The sequence below is a fragment of the Cebus imitator genome, unplaced genomic scaffold (genome assembly GCF_001604975.1).
Source record: "Cebus imitator isolate Cc_AM_T3 unplaced genomic scaffold, Cebus_imitator-1.0 Scaffold93, whole genome shotgun sequence".
Classification (NCBI taxonomy): Eukaryota; Metazoa; Chordata; class Mammalia; order Primates; family Cebidae; genus Cebus; species Cebus imitator.
In genome coordinates, this window is record NW_016107408.1 from 6,770,088 (window position 1) to 6,787,368 (window position 17,281).

The following is a 17,281-nucleotide window of genomic DNA, read 5'->3' on the forward strand; positions in this document are numbered from 1 at the left end:
CTGCCTCGGCCTCCCAAAGTGCTGGGATTACAGGCTTGAGCCACCGCGCCTGGCCAACAGAGCCACATTTTTTATGTGTTCACAGTTGAGAAGCATGTCAGACGATACACAGGTGGTTTCATCAGGCTGTAAGTGTGGGGTATCACACTATTAAATTCCCTCTAAAACTTCTATTTATTCTTATATTTGTGGGGAAGAAGCAGATACAGCCAGAAGGGATGAGGAGAATGGAGGTTTGGGGGCAGGCTGGCATGACATGAATTTGCCAACTTGCCTATTATATTTCAGATAAATTTCTTAATCTTCACCTTTATTGTACAGACCATCTGTAGAACAGAAAAAAAACAATTTATCAATAGGGAAGATAATTTGTGGAAAATGAGTATGTAATTTTAGGTTGATCTTGAACTGCATTTAAAGCTACAGATTTTTTGGCTGGGCACGATCGCTCATGTCTGCAATCCCAGCACATTGGGAGGCTGAAACGGGTGGATCACTTGAGCCCAGGAGTTCAAGACCAGCCTGGGCAACATAGTGAAACCCCATTTCTACTAAAAAATACAAAAATTAGTCAGGCCTGGTGGTGTGCACGTGTAGTCCCAGCTACTCAGGAGGCTGAGGTGGGAGGATCACTTGAACCTGGGAGGTGGAGGTTGCAGTGAGCTGAGATCATGCCACTGCACTCCAGCCTGGACAACAGAGTGAGACCCTGCCTCAAAAGAAAAAGGTTTTCTTATATATGTGTGTATGTATTTATTTATATCAATATGGACTCATAAATTTCCATTTATTGAATGTGTTGCAATTCATTACTATCATTGTTTTCATTCTCAAATCATCCTGTATTGAGCCAGTGGGAGCTCCTTCAGGCTGGCTTCTGTGTTCTTTTGATGTGTCTGGTTCTTTAAGCACTTCCTTACTTTCTAGAACAATAAAATGTTCCAGGTTCATTTTACACCTTCCCTACCCCAGCCGTGGAATCAGCCATTTCTCTAAGAAGTCCTGGTTGCTTACAGTGAAGAATGCTATTTAGGAACCCAAGATCTGGACATTACATGTGCTCACTGTTACGGGAGTTTCGTTGATTCTAGACTCTATTAGTTAACGGATCTAGGGAATATATGTATACGTGTGTGCATGTTTATAGGCATATCCCCACCCATAGAATTCTTTCTTTTCTTTTTTTTTTAAGAGATGAAGTCTCATTCCGTTGTCCAAGCCAGAGTGCAGTGATGCGATCTCGGCTCACTGCAACCTCTGCCTCCCGGGTTCAAGCAATTCTCCTGCCCCAGCCTCCCGAATAGGTGAGACTACAGGTACACACCACCACGCCCGGCTAATTTCTTCTGTATTCTAGTAGAGATGAGATTTCACCGTGTTGCCCAGGCTGGTCTCGAACTCCTGAGCTCAGGCAGTGTGCCCACACTGGCCTCAGGAAGTTCTAGGATTACAGGCGTGAGCCACCGTGCCCAGCCAGAATTCTTTCTTTAGAACTAAAACCACAAGTACATACTGATACCTTCATTTCTAGGCCAACCAGTGGGTTCATTGTTCATTATAGTCTTGCCCCTTTCCATAATTGTAACTTTTTTTTTGACAATGAGAAGCAGAAGTCTCATTTTCCTTGACTTGTTTTCTTATTTGTTTAATCCTATAATTCATTGAAAGTAGCTTCAGAATGATAGAGCTATAGCACTGTGAAAAACAAACCTTCCCACCAACTAGAGTTCAATGTTTGTTACTCTCTTTGTCTGTATTCTGAGAATATATAGTTGAAATATTGTTTTACCCCTTCTGTGGGGTTATGAAGTAGATTTTAATAGCTAGGTTTATTTGTTTCTCTTTGTATTCAGTTTTAGTATCTTTCCCCATCCTGTTAATTCATTATTTCTTAAGTATGTACAGTGCAAAGGCAAAACTGCAAAAAGGTATGCTCAGAGTAGCGCCACTACCTCTGCTGACCTTTAGTTACACTCTCTCTTTTTTTTTTTTTAAAGACGGGGTTTCACCTTGTTGGCCAGGCTGGTCTTGAACTCCTGACCTCAGGTGATCCGACCGCCTCGGCCTCCCAAAGTGCTGAGATTATAGGCATGAGCCACTGCACCCAGCCCAATGCACTCTCTTATCCCTTCTGCCCTATTCCTATTTAGCCCCCTTAGGTAACCAATCTCACTAGGTTTTGGTAAATCTTTTTTTTTTTTTTGAGATGAAGTCTTGCCCTGTCACCCAGGCTGGAATGCAGTGGCACAATCTTAGCTCACTGCAACCTCCGTCTCCCAGGTTCAAGTGATTCTCCTGCCTTAAAGCCTCCCAAGTAGCTGGGACTGCACTATGCCCAGGTAATTTTTCATTTTTATTTTTGTATTTTTTATAGAGACGAGGTTTTGCCATGTTGGCCAGGCTGGTTTCGAACTCCTAACCTCAAGTGATCCGCCTACCTCGGCCTCCCAAAGTGCTGGGATTACAGGCACGAGCCACCGTGCCTGGTTGCTTATTTCTTATTCTATCCTATACGAGGCATAAGTACTGTTCAATTCAATTTGTCCTAAGGTAGCCTCTGTACATAGAGAACTGTAACTTAACTTGGTTTGTAAACAAACTACAGCCTAAAGTTGAGAGAATAGTCTTGTAACAAATAGCCAAGTCTTGGTCAATCATAGCAGCTGGGCTTTCAACCAGTCACAGACTGCAAACTGTTCAGATTTGTCCAAATAAGGCAAAAGTGGAGTTGCAACCAATCCAGCTGTTTCTTTTTCTTTTTGAGACAGAGTTTTGCTCTGTTGCCCAGGCTGGAGTGCAGTGGTGCGATCTTGGCTCACTGCAACCTCTGCCTCCCAGGTTCAAGCAATTCTCCTGCCTCAGCCTCCCAGGTAGCTGAAATTATAGGTGCCCACCACCACACCTGGCTATTTTTTGTATTTTTAGTAGAGACCAGGTTTCATCATTTTGGCCAGGCTAGTCTCAAACTCCTGACCTCAGGTGATCTGCCTGCTTCAGCCTCCCAAAGTGTTGGGGTTACAGGCGTGAGCAACTGAGCCCAGCCCAATCCAGCTAGCTGTTTCTATACATCACTTCTCTTTTTTGTCTGTAAGTCCCGCCTACCCAGGATGCTGGGTAGGGCTCTCTGAACCTTTACTGGTTCAGGATGCTGCCTGATTCATTGTTTCTTTGCTCAGAAAAACCCTTCTAAATTTAATTTTTTAAAGTTTTTCTTTTTTTCCTTGTTTTTGTTTAATAGAGATGGGGGTCTTGTTATGTTGCCAAGGCTGGTCTTGAACTCCTGGCCTCTAGTGATCCTGCTGGTCTTGAACTCCTGGCCTCTAGTGATCCTCCTGCCTTGCCTCCCAAAGTCCTGGGATTACTTACTTACTGACTTACTATGAGTCAAACTGAACATTTTTTTCACATGTCTAAGAGTCATTTTTACATCTTTTTTAGGAAGTTGCTATTTATTTTTTTTGCCCATTTTTCAATTTTTTGGTCTTGTTTTCCTCAAAGTCATACACACACACACACACACACACACACACACACACACACACACATATATGAGGCATATTAAGCCTTTGTCCATGATATGTGTGGCAAATATTTTCTCCCACTTTTTAATTTGTCTTTTGACCTCACGGTGATTTTTTTTTGGCCATGCCACATTTTATTAATTTTACGTAGTAAAATTTACCAGTCTTGTACTGCCTTTGGCTCATGAGTCTTAGTTAGAAATCTTTTTTTACATTGCGATTAAAGAGGTATTCACACATGAATTCTTAGAACTCTTATCATTTCGTGTTTTTACATTGAGATCTCTGAACCATCTGGAATTTAATTGTGTGGTGGGAGTTACAGACCTGGTTTGATCTCTTTCTCAATGACTCTCTGGCTTTCCAAGCACCATTCATCACAAGGCTCGGGTGTATTTCTGGACTTTCTATTGCATTCCACTGGTCTATTCCTGCTTCAGCACCACACTGTTTTAATTATAGAGATTTTATAGTATGTCTGATTATTTGGTAGAGGTAGACCTCTCTCACAGCTTTTCTTCCTCAGGTATTCCTAGCTATTCTTGCATTTTTGTCCTTCCATATGAATATTTGGATCGGTTTAGGCTCTAGAAAAAAAATGTTTTGGCATTTTATTAGAATTGCATTAAATTTATTAATTAACTTGGGGGAGAACTGACATATTTATGATATTGAGTCATCTTTTCCAAGAACAAAAGATGACTTGGTTCAGATCTACTTCTGTGTCTTTCAGGAGTGTTTTAATGTTTTCCTCATACACATACTGCTGCTATTGTCAATGGGTTTTCTCTATATTATATCCTCTGCCTGATTATTATTTCTGTTTATGATGGTTATTGATTTCCATAAGGTAATCTTGTATCCTGCTAACTTACTATAATATGTAGCCTATTTATCACCGTTTTGCGGTTTTCTAATTCGTATGCCTCTAATTGACTTACCTTTTCTAATTCTGTTGGCTTATACTAGCAGAATGAGTTAACCCATCAGTATTGGACCCAGAGTAACACTAAGTGAGGCTCAGTCCTTAAGTCTGGGTAGCCTGAGTTTAATTTGACAAGGCCAATAACGGGTAAGGGAGCTCTGTGCCTGTGGCTGCGCATTTTCTCTCCTGCTCTGACCTGATGTGGTGTCCACTCGTTGTGACTAGAGCTTTGTGGGGGGAAAAGCATTTATTGCTCTTCAGACCAGTGAAGCTGGAGTTAGGCTGTGAACGCCCCTGGCCTGGTCTCCCCGGTGCCCACCCGCCTCTTGCAGGGTGCAGAGCACCGGGAAGGGGGCGACCCAGGCGGATCTGGCCTTCAGCTGCCGGCACGGGGCCGCCACCCCGACAAGCCCCGGCAACCTCCCGACGCCCTCCCGTCCCACGGGCTCGGCGGCTCAGCTCAGCGCCCTCCGGCCTGTCCCGCCCAGGCCTGCAGCCCTGGGGGTGGCTGGGGCCTCGCGTCTTCGCCTCACTCTCCCCTGGCTGCCGGCACCCCTCTCAGCCCCGCACGCAGCTCGGTCCTTCAGGTTGCGGGGCAGTGGCTGGCGCCGTCCCCGGCCCACGCGCACCAGCTCCTCCTCTGGAGGGGCCCACGCGAAAGCACCTGCGGCGGCGGCGCCAATGGCCCTTCTTCCCAAGCGCGCCTCCGATCAGGGCTCTGCCAGATCGGCTCTGTCCATCCCACGGTTGCGGTGGAGAGAAGCCACAGTGGCGGAGTCATGCACGTGGGTGGCGCTTCCTTCCACCCGTGCGCAGAACTGAGCCTGGGGCGCCGCGGAGGACAGGGCGCCGAGATGCCGCCACCTGCCGCCCGGAGCTGGCACTGCACCCTTTAGTGCAAAGCGAATACCTGTCCCATTGGTCCCCTCCCTCCCTGAGCATGAAGTCTAAAGGGAAGCTCCCCTCTCACCCTTCCACCCTCTTACCAAGGGCCCTTATTCTATCATTTCTTTTTAATTTATTAGTTTTTGAGACGGAGTCTCGCTCTGTCGCCCAGGCTGGAGTGCAGTGGCGCGATCTCGGCTCACTGCAACCTCCATTTCCCAGGTTCAAGTGATTCTCCTGCCTCAGCCTCCCGAGTAGCTGGGATTGCAGGTGCCTGCTCCTATGTCTGGCTAACCTTTGTATTTTTAGAAGAGACAGGGTTTCATCATGTTGGCCAGGCTGGTCTTGAACTCCTGGCCTCAAGTGATCTGCCTGCCTCGGCATCCCAAAGTGCTGGGATTACAGGCCACTGCGCTCGGCCGCTTTATTCGATTTAGAATTGTTGGAGTCGTTCCGGCTCCAGAGTCCAAATCCTGCAGATAGAGCTCAAAGGGTAAGGTGAACTGAAATGTCTTTGGCTTAGCTCAAATTCTCATTGTGGAGGTCTGAGAAAGGAAAGAGGTTAATGGGGAGAATAGAAGAATGAAAAGGACCACGTGCAAAACTGGTCACTATCCACAGAGTACTAACTCATTGCATCTTCATTGTATGAAATTTATTTGCATTTCCATGGATAACAATCATTTGTATTATTACCAGTTTTCTATAACACATAGAGCTGCCAAATAGCTTAAAGACAAGTACAGACCTTTCTAGAAGCAGATAACCCCTAGAAAGTTCTTCTAGACAATCTGTAGTGAAGCTAAGTAATACCTTCAAGATTTCACAACTGCAAATTGGATCTGGAATTTAAACCAGATCGATACGTTTCTGTACATCCAAGCTCTTTTCTCTGTATCAGGCAGCTTTTGGACTAGGAGAGTGATTTTCAGCAGGAGCTGTGGTATCGACCACTCATCACCCCATTTAGTTAAAAATCCCTGGTCTCACCAGCTGCAATGGCTCACGCCTGTAATCCCAGCACTTTTGGGAGGCCAAGGCGGGCAGATCATGAGGTCAGGAGTTCAAGACCAGCCTGACCAACATGTTAAAACCCTGTCTCTGCTAAAAATAAAAAAATTAGCCGGGCATGGTGGCACACGCCTGTAATCCCAGCTACTCAGGAGGCTGAGGCAGGAGAATTGCTTGAGCTGGGGAGGTGGAGGTTGCAGTGAGCCGAGATCTCACCACTGCGCTCCAGCCTGGGTCACAGAGTGAGACTTCGTCTCCAAACAAAAACAAGAACAAAAAAACCCTGGGCTCAGGAATCTCCTCCAGGACCTACAGCAAGGTACTGAAGAACTTCAAAATCTCAATCACCCATTTGCCATCTTGGGAGAGTCTTGTCCTGGATTCACGTGTTCCCCCCAAACGCCTGAAGGGCCTGGAGTGTGGCCCAAGCCCTGGGAAACGGTCAGAGTCTCAAAATTCCCACTGGCGGGTGAGGAGAACACTGCAGCCCAGCCCCCCGTCAGTTCTTTGCGCTGGGAGTTCTGGGGCTGGGACCGGGACGCTGGTACAGCCGGATTATCCCTTCATCGTGTAGCCGCTTCCAGACTTCTTTCTCCAGCTTGAAGTCATGGTTTATGTAAAAGATCAGTCGTTTCCATGACTTATCATAGTAGTGATCAGAAAAGCGCTCGTGGCCCTCGGTGATGAAGCCGTAGGCACTCACCTACAGCAAGGTTGGAGGAGACAGAGGGCCTGTAGCTGCTGCTACCCAGGCTTCTTCTCATGGCTCATTCTGTGTGGAGGGTGGGGGTTCTTTTTCCTGGTTCCACCCCAGTGGGTCTGGGTGCAGGTCCTTGGATACCCACACACCACAGCATGCACCCATACTCATGCCCACCCTCCCTCCGACCAGAGGGGTGCACCCAGCCCATCCATTGTCCTATCCTGCGCAGGCCCAGGAATAGCTCAGAGCGGTTTCTCCAGGTATTTCTGCAGCTGCGGTGGAGCCTTACCTGGTCACAGAGCTGCAGGGCCGTGAGCAGCAGGAGGGCCCCAGTGGTGGGGCGGTATATCCTCCAGTGGGCACCGTCCAGGGTCTTAGACCTCAGAAACCTGTGAAATGCCCAAACCCCCAGCTGTCAGGAGACTACCAGGATAACAGGGACCTGGGCTGTGTGTCACGTGCTTTCTGCTCTGACCTGTTCTTCATGTATCGGAGGAAGTCTGGGTGCAGCAACAGGTATCTGTCCATTTGCAAGGCTTCCCGAAAAGCTTCCTGGGGTCTGTGCCTGCGGTGACCAAGGGGTCATTGAGAGTTCCCTTACCTGGCCTGGTGTGGGCCAAGTCAGGCTCACGAGCATGACTGGTGTCCCATCTCCAGGTGATAGTTCAGGCTGTCCCCACCTGTCCAACCCTTTACAGCCACTCACGACATGGCTCAGCCTGGGATAACAGGATGGCAGGAGGGCAGTGGGTACCTGAACCAGAAAAGGTTATTTGACATCAGCGTCTGATTCATGAGCAGTGCTTCCAGCCACTCATAGTCCCGGGTGCCTTCCAGGAAGTGCAAGTAGCGGACATCCTGAGGACCAAGGACAGGGAGTGGTCCCACAGCACCGCCTTCAGGACCCACGCTGGGCGGCCCCTCTCTGACTTCATCTGCCCACTTGCTCTCCTCTGGCTGGTCTGACTGTCCTCCCCATGCCTGCCTGATGGAAGGGGAGCCTGTACCAACTGCAGACTCTGGCCGGACGCAAGCCTCCTCTCCCTCCTCACCTGTGTGCTCCCCCATCCAGAGTCTGGGCGTGGCCAGGCCCCTCCCTCTTTGCTCACCTTCCCCAGAGGCACATTCTTGAAGCCCCGATTGCCCAATGTAAGAATCGACAGGGTCAAGGAGAAGGCCGTGAAGCCGTAGAAGGATGTCCGAGTACCCACATCCTGCTCATAGCCTTTAATGAGAGCTCCGCTCAGTCTGTACAGAAAGATAAAATCAGACTGGATAGGTGAGCAGAGGAAGGAGATGTGTGTAGGTGGGTGGGGAAAGGAAGGAGCAATGGGGAGGCAGCAGTTATGTGCTGCAGTTCTCTGGAGAGCCCAGGAATTCCACCTTCCAGATGCAGGCGTGGAATATGCTATGGGTGTCTTGGAAGAGTCCATGTCTGCAGGATGCAGGGAGGAGAGGGGCAGGAGGGGGCAGGAGAGGGGCAGGAGGGGGCAGGAGAGGGGCAGGAGAGGGTCAAGAAAGGGTCAGGAGGGGGCAGGAGGGGGCAGGAGGGGGAAGGAGAGGGGCAGGAGAGGGGCCGGAAGGCGCTGGGGAGCTTGGGCAGGACAGCTTACCGGAACACGTAGTCATGGCTGTCTATCTCCTGGCCCATGCGGGAGTTGTTCAGGATGCCCCCATTGCCCACCACGGCACAGGTGATGCACCGGTCGTTCCCAGGAGGGAGGCTGGCCAGGAGCAGCTGCTGCTGGGGCACTGGAGGGAAGCGGGTCACCACCCTCTGCACCACTGGAACAAGGCGGGGCTCCGTTCAGAGCCCTGGAATGGACGGGAGTCCGACCCGCTATTCCTCCCAGGTCTGGCAAACACCAGGGAGAGGCAGACCAGAAGCCAGCTGCCCTCTCCCTCTGCCCTGGCCTACTGCGCACCCACACCTCCGCCGGGGTAGGGACTCACGGGAGTAGTTGAGCTCCATGAAGCCAAAGGGTGGCGCGAAGTGTTCCAGGCGGTCCCACTCGCTCTGGTTGAAGTGTCTGGAGTCCAGGAAGAGAGTGAGGTTGGGCAGAAAGAGTTTCTGGAGCCATGGCGACCTGGAGGCTTTGACCTTCACGGAGTCAGGGCAGGTCTGTACGCAGGAGGACGAGGTCAGGAAGGGCGAGGCCCAGAAAGGCCATTGGCAGGGGCTGCGCCGTGGGAACAAGGGCTGGGCCTCGCAGTGTGGAAGCCGCGGCTCCGAGACCTGTTCCATCCTACTCTCAGGGTCTGCTCACCCTCCCCTCCACATTGTCTGGGCTCCTTGAGGTCCTGAGGGTTCTGGGAAATGGGTGTTCTCGGCTGGCAAGGCAAATGTCCCTTCGTAAGTGTAGAGGAACCACATCCTGGGAATGTGGCATGTGTCCAGTGAGCTGTCACTGCTGTGGTTGCAGTCATATGTGTATAAATGTGCATTTCCCTCCCTCCCTTCCTGCCTGCCTGCCTGCATTCCTTCCTCCCTCCCTCCCTCCCTGCCTGCCTTCCTTCGTTCCTTCCTTCCTTCCTTCCTTCCTTCCTTTCTTCCTTCCTTCCTTCTTTCTGTCTTTCCTTCCTTTCTTCTGTCTTTCCTTTCTTCCTTCTGCCCAGGCTGGAGTGCCGTGGTGCCATCATAGCTCATTTTAACCTCAAGTGATCCTCCTGCCTCAGCCTCCTGAGTAGCTGGGACTACAGGCGTGTGCCGCTATACCCGGCAACATACACATTTTGGATACTGCCCCTCTGTGCAAGGGCAGATGAGAAGGACCACGTGGGTGGGTGTTGTTAAGCCAGCCTGTTTCTTTAGGGTTGGAAGAGAGTGGAGGCTGTGGAACTGACTTTGCAGGGAAGACGAGGCGTTCCTGGAGGACAGAGCTGGGAGTGAAGTTGGGGTGTTGTCTGTGAGTTCCTCCCCTGCAGCCCCCACCAGAGGATGGAGATTCAGGGGCCAAGCTGGGAGTAGATCACACCCTCTCGCCCCAGATGGATGGCCTCCAGGCCTCAGGGGCTCCAGGGCAGGCCCCTTCTCACCCACCCCTCTTATGCTGTTCACACCAGGGGTCCAGGGCCTGCCTGCTCCTCGTCCCCCTTCGTGGCCATCATTGGAAGGATGGGTTGGGCAGAGTCATGTGGGGCTGAGCTGTGCTTCAAGATGAGCTTGGGGAAGGACAAGACAAAGTCTAGAAGCAGAGCCCAGGAGGTGAGGAGAGGGTGGGCTGGGCTGTGTCTCTGGAGGGGCTTCAGAGCTGGGAGCCAGAGGGAAGGGGTGGTGGCAAAAACTCACCGTCTGGAGGCCCCCTGTTTCAAAGCTGTATTTTTCCTCAAAATCCCACCGAGGCTCAGACTTGAAGTTGGCGGCTTTCAGCCTTAGGATTCTCTGCGTCGTGGGGCTCTGGAAAGGGGCAGGGGGTGAGGTGGCCTGAGCTTTCTTCTCCTTGGGTGGGATGACTGCTGCGGTCACTCCTTTCTGTCTTGTCCTCATAGGCACTGCCCCTGTGGGGGCCGGCATTCTGTGCCAGCTTTTGGGAATGAGTGCCTTTGCGGTGGTCGCTGCTTTGCCCTGGTGCTTCACCGATGCTGTCTTGGTGGCTGTCAGCTTCCCAGCCTGGCCCCCATCTCCTCGGGCCATCTTTGCTTCCTGGCTCTTCCATAATTGTGCTGCTGTCCGTGTGTCTTGCCCTGTGGGTGACTGTGTGTTCACCATGATTTTCTCTTTTTTTGGGCTCTTCCATGCTGCCCACTGCGCTTCGCCGGTTGCCCTGCCCTGCTCTTCCAGCGGTGCCTGGTCGGCCTCCGTTCTTCCCTCTCCGACACTGTGGGCCCTGGGCTGGGTGTGTGTGCCGAGGGCACCGTGCTCTGCAGAGACGGTCACCCTCCTTGCTCTCGTGGGTGCCTGGGGCTTAGGCTTTTGCAGGGACTGGGGAGACCTCACTTTAATGTTCTCTGTGCCTCGATACCTAGGGACAGAGATAACTTTGATGAAGGCTGAAGATTGTGGAAACAGGTCAGAAGCAAAAGCAGTTTTTTGTTTTGAGACAGAGTCTTGCTCTGTCACCCAGGCTGGAGTGCAGAGGCACAGTCTCGGCTCACTGCAACCTCCTCCTCCTGGCTTCAAGCGATTCCCCTGCCTCAGTCTCCTGAGTAGCTAGAATTACAGGCACCTGCCACCACACTTGGCTAATTTTTGTATTTTCAGTAGAGATGGGGTTTCACCATGTTGGCCAGGCTGGTCTTGAATTCCTGGCCTTAAGTGATCCGCCTACCTTGGCTTCCCAAAGTGTTGAGATTATAGGTGTGAGCCACCGCGCCTGGCCCAGTAGTATTTATTATCGTCCCCCCAGGCAGACTTCCAACGAGTCCCCATAGGAGAGGGAGGGAAGGGGTGTCACCACCACTACCAAAATTCACATCATGTCCTTTACCAGTCGGTCTGCAAACTTACCTCTGACCAGCAAGCCACCCTGACAATAGCCAGAAGCCTGAGGAGCTGGAAAAGTGTGCTAAAGAGACTGGAGCTGAAATGTTTCCCAGCACTGCACCCCAGTCCCTGTGCTTGCTCCTGGGCCCCCAGGGTACAGCCATTTGAGGTTGTGGCTTCCAAGAATGAGCTTGTGTAACCCTGGTCCTGTCACCTGATATCTGCGTGGTTCAGCTGCCCTTTTTGTTGCTATTGCTGGAAGCATAGGTAACCAAAGTTACCTCATTCACAAGGAAGTGGGACAAGCACACTGATGTCAGGATGACAGCTGCCAGCCTGGATTCAAACAGGTTGAATCTTGGCCGGGCGCGGTGGCTCATGACTGTAATCCCAGCACTTTGGGAGGCCGAGGTGGGTGGATCACGAGGTCAAGAGATAGAGACCATCCTGGTCAATATGGAGAAACCCCATCTCTACTAAAAATACAAAAATTAGCTGGGCATGGTGGCACATGCCTGTAGTTCCAGCTACTCAGGAGGCCGAGGCAGGAGAATCGCTTGAACCCAGGAGGCAGAGGTTGCGGTGAGCCAAGATCGCGCCATTGCACTCCAGCCTGGGTAACAAGAGCGAAACTCCATCTCAAAAAAAAAAAAATTTACTCTTGGCCAGGCACAATGGCTCACATCTGTGATCCCAGCACTTTGGGAGGCTGAGTCGGGCGGATACCCTGGGCTCAGGAGTTCGAGACCAGCCTGGACAACACGGCAAAAGCCCCATCGGTACAAAAGTCCCAGCTACTCAGGAAGCTGAGGCAGAAGATCGCTTGAGCCCAGGAGTGGGAGGGCGCAGTGAATTGAGATGGAGCCACTGTACTCCAGCCTGGGCCGGAGATCGAGACCCTGTCTCAAACACAGCAGCAACAACAAGACCCACCTAACTCTCGCTAGTTGGCATGGCTAGGAAAAAAATACATGACTCAACAAATATTTGTTGAGAGGCCACTCTATGTGCCACATCTCATGTGAGAGGCCAGAGGTCGCAAGTGAAAGCCACGTTTTCCAGCCATAAGCAAGAACAACTCTAGTGAGAGGCAGTCAGAAAAAGGAGTCCCGCTGCCTGGAGAATGCGTGAGCCCGTTGGGAGCAGGAAGGAAGGGCTCTGACAGCCTACGCTGGAAGTGAGGAAGGTTTCCTAGAGGAGCTTCCCCTCCAAGAGGATTAGGAGTTGCAGGGGGTTGGGGAGGTGGAGGTTTCAGCCCTGGAAACATGAAATGCATGGTGCCTTGAGACCGTTGATCAATTACAAAACCCTGAGTGTGGGACAGGAGGTGTTCCCAAAGGGTGGGCAAGGCTGGATTATGATCTGCGTCACAGGTCAGATTGTGGAGTTTAGAGGTTATCATTTGTCCACCTGTTCAAGAGGAGCTATTGAAGAATTTCCAGTAGGAATGGTGGTGGTGGCGGGTGGCGGCAGAAGGAAGGGAGTGGCCATGGGCAGGGGCCCAATCTGATTTCCATCCTATAATGCTTTTTCTAGCAGTAGTATTAATAAAAGATAAATTCATTCATGCCTGTAATGAATGAGCCCAGCAGTTCAAGACCAGCCTGGGCAACATGGCAAAACCCTGTCTCTACAAAAATTGGTTGGATAAGATATTCTCCCATATGTCCTATGTACGAATCTCAGATCCGATTTTGCTTTTGTTTGAATCTATTTTCTGGATGGGCACAGTGACTCACGCCTGTCATCCCAACACTTTGGGAGACCAAGGCAGGTGGATCACCTGAAGTCAGGAGTTCGAGACCAGCCTGGCCAACATGGTGAAACCCAGTCTCTACTAAAAATACAAAAATTAGCTGAGTGTGGTGGCGGGCATCCAACAAATGTTAACTAAATGTCTATTCTGTGCAGTGTGCCCCAGGAATACAACTTGAATAAGGCACAGGCCTTGGACCTATGTAATACACAATTGTTGTTATTCAAGACAGGAAGCAAAGGTCTGTGATCACTGGAGGAAGGCAGGGCTGGCCCAAGGCTGTATGGGAAGTAGGCAGATTACCTCTGCTAGCCATTCTTCCATTAGGCCTCCGAGCCTGAGTTGCAGCTGACCCTGGCTGGTATTCCCAGCCTTTCTCAGCCTCAAAGAAACACATTTGCTCGGGGTTTCCAGCGGGGGCACTCTCTATTCTGACCTTGAAACTGAACAAAAACTACCTTTCCCCAGGGTATTAGGAAAGGGCTGACAGCTGACAGTTCTTCCTCCTTACCTCCCAGGGATCCATCCTTCCTCCTTGAAACATACACCTTTTTTGTTTTGTTTTGTTTTGTTTTGAGATGGAGTCTCGCTCTGTCGCCCAGGCTGGAGTGCCGTGGCATGATCTCAGCTCACTGCAGCTTCCGCCCCCCGCCGGGGTTCAACCTATTCTCCTGCCTCAGCCTCCTGACTAGCTTGGATTACAGACACCGGCCACCACACCCAGCTAACTTTTGTATTTTTAGTAGAGACGGAGTTTCACCATATTGGCCAGGCTGGACTTGAATTCCTGACCTTGTGATCCACCTGCCTCAGCCTCCCAAAGTGCTGGAATTATAGGCATAAGCCACCGCACCCGGCGTCTTCCTCTCTGTCTTTCCCTCTCTGCAGACAGGTCTCCTCTGCTCTCCAGCCCACAGGCTGCTGGAATATGGCCACCCCATAACACCTGTGCTGGAGACCGTGGACTCTCTTTGCTCCCAATTTTTCACTCTTGCAGGAGAAGAGTGAAAGCCCACTTGGGTCCTAACTCCATGCTTTTCCAGGGGTCTGGGTCACATACTATGTGACATCCTGGGGCCCACTCTGTGCCCCAGGGAAGAGGACAGTTTCAAGAGGAAGAGGGGGTTACTGGTTCATGGACTGGGAAGACATCCCCAAAGTATCCATTTTGAAAGGATGCCACAACGCAGAGTGGAAAACCTGAGTTAGTGAACATATTCTTGATCAATTCATTCCACATTTGCTTAGGAGAAGGTCTGAGTGCTGTGCGGGTAGGTATGAGGCTCATGCTCCCCGTGGTCCGACTACTCAGTGAAGCTCCAAGCTGGCGTAGGCCATTCAGCAAAATCCAAGCTGCGCACTCGGTTTAACAAACAGCTCTTGTTACCTAGCAAAGCTTCTCGGTGAAATCACCCCGACCTCCACTTCCCAACCCCCAACCTCAAGAAGCCGATGGAAACTTCCCTTCCAGGTGTGGTGGTAAACGCCTGTAATCCCAGCTACTCAGGAGACTGAGGCAGGAAAATTGCTTGAGCCTGGGAGGTGGAGGTTGCCAGTGAGAAGAGATCGTGCCATGACACTACAGTCTGGGCAGTAAAGGGAGATTCCGTCTCAAAACAACAACAAACCGAGTGAATGAGACACCTTATGGAAAGTTCCATGAGAATTTCAAAACACAATGCAATGTTTATTCTGCAATATTCATTAAGAAGCCGTGACATGTCAGGCATTCAGAGGTATCTGGTAGGGATTAAAGATAAAAAAGCGATCATCAGTGGTTTTTTTTTTTTTTTTTTTTTGAGACGGAGTTTCGCTCTTGTTACCCAGGCTGGAGTGCAATGGTGCGATCTCGGCTCACCGCAACCTCCGCCTCCTGGGTTCAGGCAATTCTCCTGCCTCAGCCTCCTGAGTCGCTGGGACTACAGGCACGCGCCACCATGCCCAGCTAATGTTTTGTATTTTTAATAGAGACGGGGTTTCACCATGCTGACCAGGATGGTCTCGATCTCTTGACCTCGTGATCCACCTGCCTCGGCCTCCCAAAGTGCTGGGATTACAGGCTTGAGCCACCGCGCCCGGCCCATCAGTGGTTTTAAGAAGCTCACAGTCTATAAGAGAAACACACATAAGTAGCTGCCTTAAAGTGTCATCGGTATGATGACGTGAGTTACATGTATGAGAGGCAGTGGTGACACCCTAGGAGGACAGTTTTGCTTGGGGGATACTTTGGTATGGAGGGGTTACCTAACCTGGGTCTTTTTTCCCCTGAGTCTTCAGAAATGAACTTTTATGAATTATTTTTCTTTTTATGAAAGCAATGTGGCCGGGCGCAGTGGTTCACGCCTGTAACCCCAACACTTTGGGAGGCTGAGGCAAGTGGATCATGAGGTCGGGAGTTCAAAACCAGCCTGGCCAATATGGTCAAACCTGTCTCCACTAAAAATACAAAAATTAGCTGGGCGTGGTGATGCGTGCCTGTAGTCCCAGCTACTCGGGAGGCTGAGGCAGAAGAATCACTTGAACCTGGGAGACGGAGGTTGCAGTGAGCCGAGATCACGCCACTGCACTCCAGCTTGGGCGACAGAGCCAGACTCCATCTCAAAAAAAAAAAAAAAAAGAAAGAAAAGAAAAGTAATGTGTGCTTATTAAGATTAAGAAAAAGCAGAAAATGCCTTCAAACATGAAAGGATAGCAACCTCCCATTATCCCAGTCCCTTCAAAGAATCTACTGTTAGCACCTCAGGGCATAGACAGCCAGACCCCTTTCTGCTCCTGCCATGCTTTAGAATGTAATTATATACTATTTTGAAATGTTATTTAATTGTCTCCCTCTCCATCTTGTACCCCCAACAGTTAAGATTTGGTTCCATGTTCAGGGTGTAGTGAAACAGATCAATCTGGAGAAGTTATGAGGGGAAAAGACTTTACTTTTTTTTTTTTTTTTTTTGAGACAGAGTCCTCAATCTGTCACCAGGCTGGAGTATGGTGGCAAGATCTCAGTTCACCGCAACCTCCACCTCCTGGGTTCAAGCAATTCTCCTGCCTCAGCCTCCCAAGTAGCTGGGACTACAGGTGCTTGCCACCATGCCCAGCTAATTTTTGTATTTTTAGTAGAGACCAGTTTTCACCAGGTTGGCCAGGATGGTCTTGATCTCCTGACCTCGTGATCCGCTCACCTCGGCCTCCCAAAGTGCTGGGATTACAGGGGTGAGCCACTGCGCCGGCCTCGTAAAACTGTCTGGAAGTTCTTCTGCTACACTCCGCCCACCATCCTATTTGTTGCCAAGTCCAGCTGATCTGACTTCTCAGTCCTTTCTTCCGATTCACACTGTCCTTGCCACGATCTCATTAACGCTATCCTACACCATTGCAATGGCTTCTACACCATCCCCTCGAAAACCACGTTCCCCATATCATTCATCCTGTAATCTACTGACAGAATACTCTGCATAAATCATGAATTTAATCAAGTTAACTCCCTTATTCTAAAGTTTTTGATAGCCATGAATAAAGTTTAAACATTTTGGCATGTTTTTTGTTTGTTTCATTTTTTTATTTCTTATTTATTTTTTTTCTTTGGCATGTTTTTTAAAGTGACAAATTCATTCTTTCATCAACAAGCATTTATAAAGCACCTCCACTGGGTCCAGGGCCTGCCTGTTAAAAGCCCTGAGGAAACACAGACAAATACGACTTGCCGGCCGGGCACTTTGGGAGGCTGAGGGGGGCGGATCACTTGAGGCCAGGAGTTCAAGACCAGCCTGACCAACATGGTGAAACCCTATCTCCACTAAAAATACAAAAATTAGCCGGACGTGGTGGCACACATCTGTAGTCCCAGCTACTCTGGAGGCTGAGGCAGGAGAATTGCTTGAACATGGGAGGTAGAGGTTGCAGTGAGCCAAGATTGAGCCACTGCACTCCAGCCTTTGTGACAAAGCAAAGACCCTGTCTTGGAAAATAAATAAACAGCCAGGCGCGGTGGCTCACGCCTGTAATCCCAGCACCTTGGGAGGCCAAGGTGGGCAGATCACAAGGTCAGGAGTTTGAGACCAGC

At 50.2% G+C, this 17,281-nt stretch overlaps 1 protein-coding gene across 1 annotated transcript in view; it reads right to left on the bottom strand.

Annotated features, from left to right (window-relative positions):
• Positions 1-6,763: 6,763 nt before the first annotated feature.
• The window catches only part of ST6GALNAC1 (ST6 N-acetylgalactosaminide alpha-2,6-sialyltransferase 1), a 17,081-nt gene continuing 6,563 nt past the window's right edge, over positions 6,764-17,281 (bottom strand). Inside the window, exons 2-9 of the mRNA XM_017535854.2 lie at positions 10,335-11,007; positions 8,999-9,167; positions 8,659-8,830; positions 8,155-8,293; positions 7,800-7,903; positions 7,521-7,610; positions 7,335-7,434; positions 6,764-7,045 (exon numbers count right to left, since the gene is read on the bottom strand). Of these exons, the coding sequence (XP_017391343.1) occupies positions 6,842-7,045; positions 7,335-7,434; positions 7,521-7,610; positions 7,800-7,903; positions 8,155-8,293; positions 8,659-8,830; positions 8,999-9,167; positions 10,335-11,007 (1,651 nt within the window). The 3' untranslated portion in view covers positions 6,764-6,841. The remainder of the gene's footprint in view (positions 7,046-7,334; positions 7,435-7,520; positions 7,611-7,799; positions 7,904-8,154; positions 8,294-8,658; positions 8,831-8,998; positions 9,168-10,334; positions 11,008-17,281) is intronic.